Source organism: Haliotis rufescens, unplaced genomic scaffold, assembly GCF_023055435.1.
Source record: "Haliotis rufescens isolate VD_foot unplaced genomic scaffold, xgHalRufe1.0.p SCAF_8, whole genome shotgun sequence".
In the NCBI taxonomy this organism is placed as follows: domain Eukaryota; kingdom Metazoa; phylum Mollusca; class Gastropoda; order Lepetellida; family Haliotidae; genus Haliotis; species Haliotis rufescens.
In genome coordinates, this window is record NW_025964372.1 from 20,883,485 (window position 1) to 20,887,720 (window position 4,236).

At 49.3% G+C, this 4,236-nt stretch overlaps 1 protein-coding gene across 1 annotated transcript; it reads left to right on the forward strand.

Moving 5' to 3' along the window:
• The first annotated feature begins 448 nt into the window (after positions 1-448).
• LOC125376983 (serine/arginine-rich splicing factor 4-like) lies at positions 449-3,407 on the forward strand. Its single transcript, XM_048389737.1, has 3 exons — positions 449-496; positions 1,295-2,004; positions 2,618-3,407. The coding sequence occupies exons 1-3, from the start codon at positions 449-451 to the stop codon at positions 3,405-3,407; spliced, it is 1,548 nt and encodes a 515-aa protein (XP_048245694.1).
• Positions 3,408-4,236: the final 829 nt, after the last annotated feature.

A 4,236-nucleotide genomic window follows, 5' to 3' on the forward strand; every position in this document is an offset into this window, starting at 1 on the left:
CACATTTCCACATCACTCAAGGGAACAACACTACCATGCCACTATAAAGAGCGTGGCGGGGAGAACCTGGAAGATTATCCCCGTCATGGAAGGTCTGTGACGTCAGAAACGCCAGAAATGATCCAGAGAGTCCACAATATGGTGATGATCAACCAACGAATGACTGAGCGTCATATTGCTAGTTCAGTAGACATTTCTCAGGAGTACATTCCATTATCACAGAAACTTAGGCAATGAAGAAAGTATAAGCTTGTTGGGTTCCAAAGCTTCGGACCTCTGACCCAAACGCACCAGACTCAACGTGTCTCGTGATAATTTAGCTCTGTTTGAAGCTGCTTCAGAAAGGTTCTTGCATCGATTTGTGACTGTGTATGAGACCTGGGTCCAACCAAGAATCAAACCTGGATAAAAGCGGGTACGTGTGCAATATGAAGAAATTAAGCGGAAAATGACTAAGGTCGAAAACAGGAAAGACACCAGCGTGTCCACCAATAGCGTACTGACTGCCATGCCCATGGACAAAATTCGAGTTCACACCCCGCGTTGTTGGGATATAGTGCTGTATGTGCAAGCTATTGCAGTGTCTGAGTGTCTGTGACGTTATCGTACGCAGCGATCCAACTACAAGTATCAGCTTCAGATACGGGAGGACTTTTACATTGTGGTTCTATGGGAATGCTGCTGTCACATGCACTGTACGCGGGCTAGCATTGTTGTTAGCATGGCACATGATAGGAAGAGAGTGTGGTTGTAGCATTTCATCACAATAACATTGGGCCATGAAGTTGCCCTGCAGTCGCAGTCGCAGTCGCAGAAGTTTGTTCTACCAGTTTGGGAGATTCCCGCCCATATAATTACACTGCCACTGCCAAAAATGTCGACCTAACATTGGAAATAGCTGCAATACGTTCATGGCGACGTCGATACACCCTGGCTTCCCCATCAGCTCGTTGCAGCATAAATGTTGACTAGTGGCTGAAACAAAAAGTTCTCGATTGCTGGTAAGGCCGTACCCTGAGTGCCTGACACCTCCGATTGGTCATTTGACTCTGAGGCCAGTGTAGCGAAGGCGGCTGGCCATTGCCTGGTCAGATATCCTTCTCAGTACTGGAATTGTCGTGGTTGTTGTACAACTTTGCCGCGAACGAAGTAGCGACATGAATCAGTCCATGGAAGCCGTTGCAACTCTGGGTCGGCTTGACCCGGGTCCGCCATGTGTCCTGTGACGTTCCAGGCTGTTGGTACTGATACCAAAGTCTAGAGATGGTGCTCTGGGATACATTTATTACTATAGGTATATCAGACTATAATTCCCCTGCTTCCTGGCGATGCTGTTCCCGTGTGTTACGGGGACAGCTTGCCGGTTACACATTCTATCACTGAGTACAAGCGTGATGACGAGAAGCGCTTGCTTGGGACACATAACACGGAGTTCCCAAGGGAAGATGAGAAAAGCTTCCTGGGGACACATTTTAACTCGGAGTCCCCACGGGAAGACAAGAAACGCTTGCTGGGGACACATTCTAACACGGAGTTCCCAAGGGAAGATGAGAAAAGCTTCCTGGGGACACATTCTAACACGGAGTCCCCACGGGGAGACAAGAAACGCTTGCTGGGGACACATTATAACACGGAGTCCCCACGGAGAGACAAGAAACGCTTGCTGGGGACACATTCTAACACGGAGTCCCCACGGGGAGACAAGAAACGCTTGCTGGGGACACATTCTTACACGGAGTCCCCAAGGGGAGACAAGAAACGCTTGCTGGGGACACATTCTAATACGGAGTCCCCAAGGGGAGACAAGAAACGCTGGCTGGGGACACATTCTTACACGGAGTCCCCACGGGGAGACAAGAAACGCTTGCTGGGGACACATTCTAACACGGAGTCCCCAAGGGGAGACAAGAAACGCTTGCTGGGGACACATTCTAACACGGAGTCCCCACGGAGAGACAAGAAACGCTTGCTGGGGACACATTATAACACGGAGAGACAAGAAACGCTTGCTGGGGACACATTCTAACACGGAGTCCCCACGGAGAGACAAGAAACGCTTGCTGGGGACACATTCTAACACGGAGTCCCCACGGAGAGACAAGAAAAGCTTGCTGGGGACACATTCTAACACGGAGTCCCCACGGAGAGACAAGAAACGCTTGCTGGGGACACATTATAACACGGAGAGACAAGAAACGCTTGCTGGGGACACATTATAACACGAGTTCCCAAGGGGAGACAAGAAAAGCTTGCTGGGGACACATTCTAACACGGAGTCCCCAAGGGGAGACAAGAAACGCTTGCTGGGGACACATTCTAACACGGAGAGACAAGAAACGCTTGCTGGGGACACATTATAACACGAGTTCCCAAGGGGAGACAAGAAACGCTTGCTGGGGACACATTCTAACACGGAGTCCCAACGGGGAGACAAAAAACGCTTGCTGGGGACACATTCTAACACGGAGTCCCCACGGAGAGACAAGAAAAGCTTGCTGGGGACACATTCTAACACGGAGTCCCCAAGGGGAGACAAGAAACGCTTGCTGGGGACACATTATAACACGGAGAGACAAGAAACGCTTGCTGGGGACACATTATAACACGAGTTCCCAAGGGGAGACAAGAAACGCTTGCTGGGGACACATTCTAACACGGAGTCCCAACGGGGAGACAAAAAACGCTTGCTGGGGACACATTCTAACACGGAGTCCCCACGGAGAGACAAGAAAAGCTTGCTGGGGACACATTCTAACACGGAGTCCCCACGGAGAGACAAGAAACGCTTGCTGGGGACACATTCTAACACGGAGTCCCCACGGGGAGACAAGAAACGCTTGCTGGGGACACATTATAACACGGAGTCCCCACGGGGAGACAAAAAACGCTTGCTGGGGACACATTCTAACACGGAGTCCCCACGGAGAGACAAGAAAAGCTTGCTGGGGACACATTCTAACACGGAGTCCCCACGGGGAGACAAGAAACGCTTGCTGGGGACACATTCTTACACGGAGTCCCCATGGAGAGACAAGAAACGCTTGCTGGGGACACATTCTAACACGGAGTCCCCACGGAGAGACAAGAAACGCTTGCTGGGGACACATTCTAACACGGAGTCCCCACGGAGAGACAAGAAACGCTTGCTGGGGACACATTCTAACACGGAGTCCTCACGGAGAGACAAGAAAAGCTTGCTGGGGACACATTCTAACACGGAGTCCCCACGGAGAGACAAGAAAAGCTTGCTGGGGACACATTCTAACACGGAGTCCCAACGGGGAGACAAGAAAAGCTTGCTGGGGACACATTCTAACACGGAGTCCCCACGGGGAGACAAGAAAAGCTTGCTGGGGACACATTCTAACACGGAGTCCCAACGGGGAGACAAGAAAAGCAGAGGTTAGTGGGTGAAGAGCTCCCCGGGGAGAGCACTGTTGAATCATGATCACCAATCACACGAACTACGGCGATGGTCATATATTTTACGACCGCTTCATAATGTATTTTGCCGCACTCAAATTGTCAAGTGTGACGCCTTTGCTCTGCGTACAAGGGACGGTCGCGTCAGCAATACATTACTACTGTATAGTGTCAACTTGGAGATCATATTTCAGGGAAGAACATAAGATGTGGGCCCACGTGCATCGCTACTGTTCGGGTTCATAAATGGCCTTTACACGAGGCTGAAGGTAGAGTCTGGGCTGCCCTTACCACTACTGTCATGACAGGATGCCAGTGATGGGTTTTGATTATATAATTGGAAGTGAGATGGTCAAATCTATCAGTGAAATAGATCCCCTATCTCTTGAGTGACAATTAGACTAACATCTAGTCTCTGAAATGAACATATCGTAAAGAAAAAACAGTTGTTCAATTATCTTAATAAAAATATAATAAAAGGGAGCCCAGTGACTCTCTTCATTTTCAGATACTGCAGTAATCTAGACTTGCCAAACATTATAGACTTGCATGGGCTGTATTTGATAAATATTTGTATCAGGGTCTGTAAGGCAGACTAAGTGACAATAAACTATCCGAGTCAGTCTCGAGGGTGGTGATACCGTATATCGCTACTGGTCAGTCAAGGCCACTTGCCATGACTCAAGGTCAGTGTCGCGGAAGCCTCACTGTCAAATAATGGCTCGAAGAAACCCCTTGAAGTTGTTAAACGAAACTTGGCACTTGTCTGATTGTGTGTTCCTGAACATGTTCTGCCAATGTTATTGTCTGTTT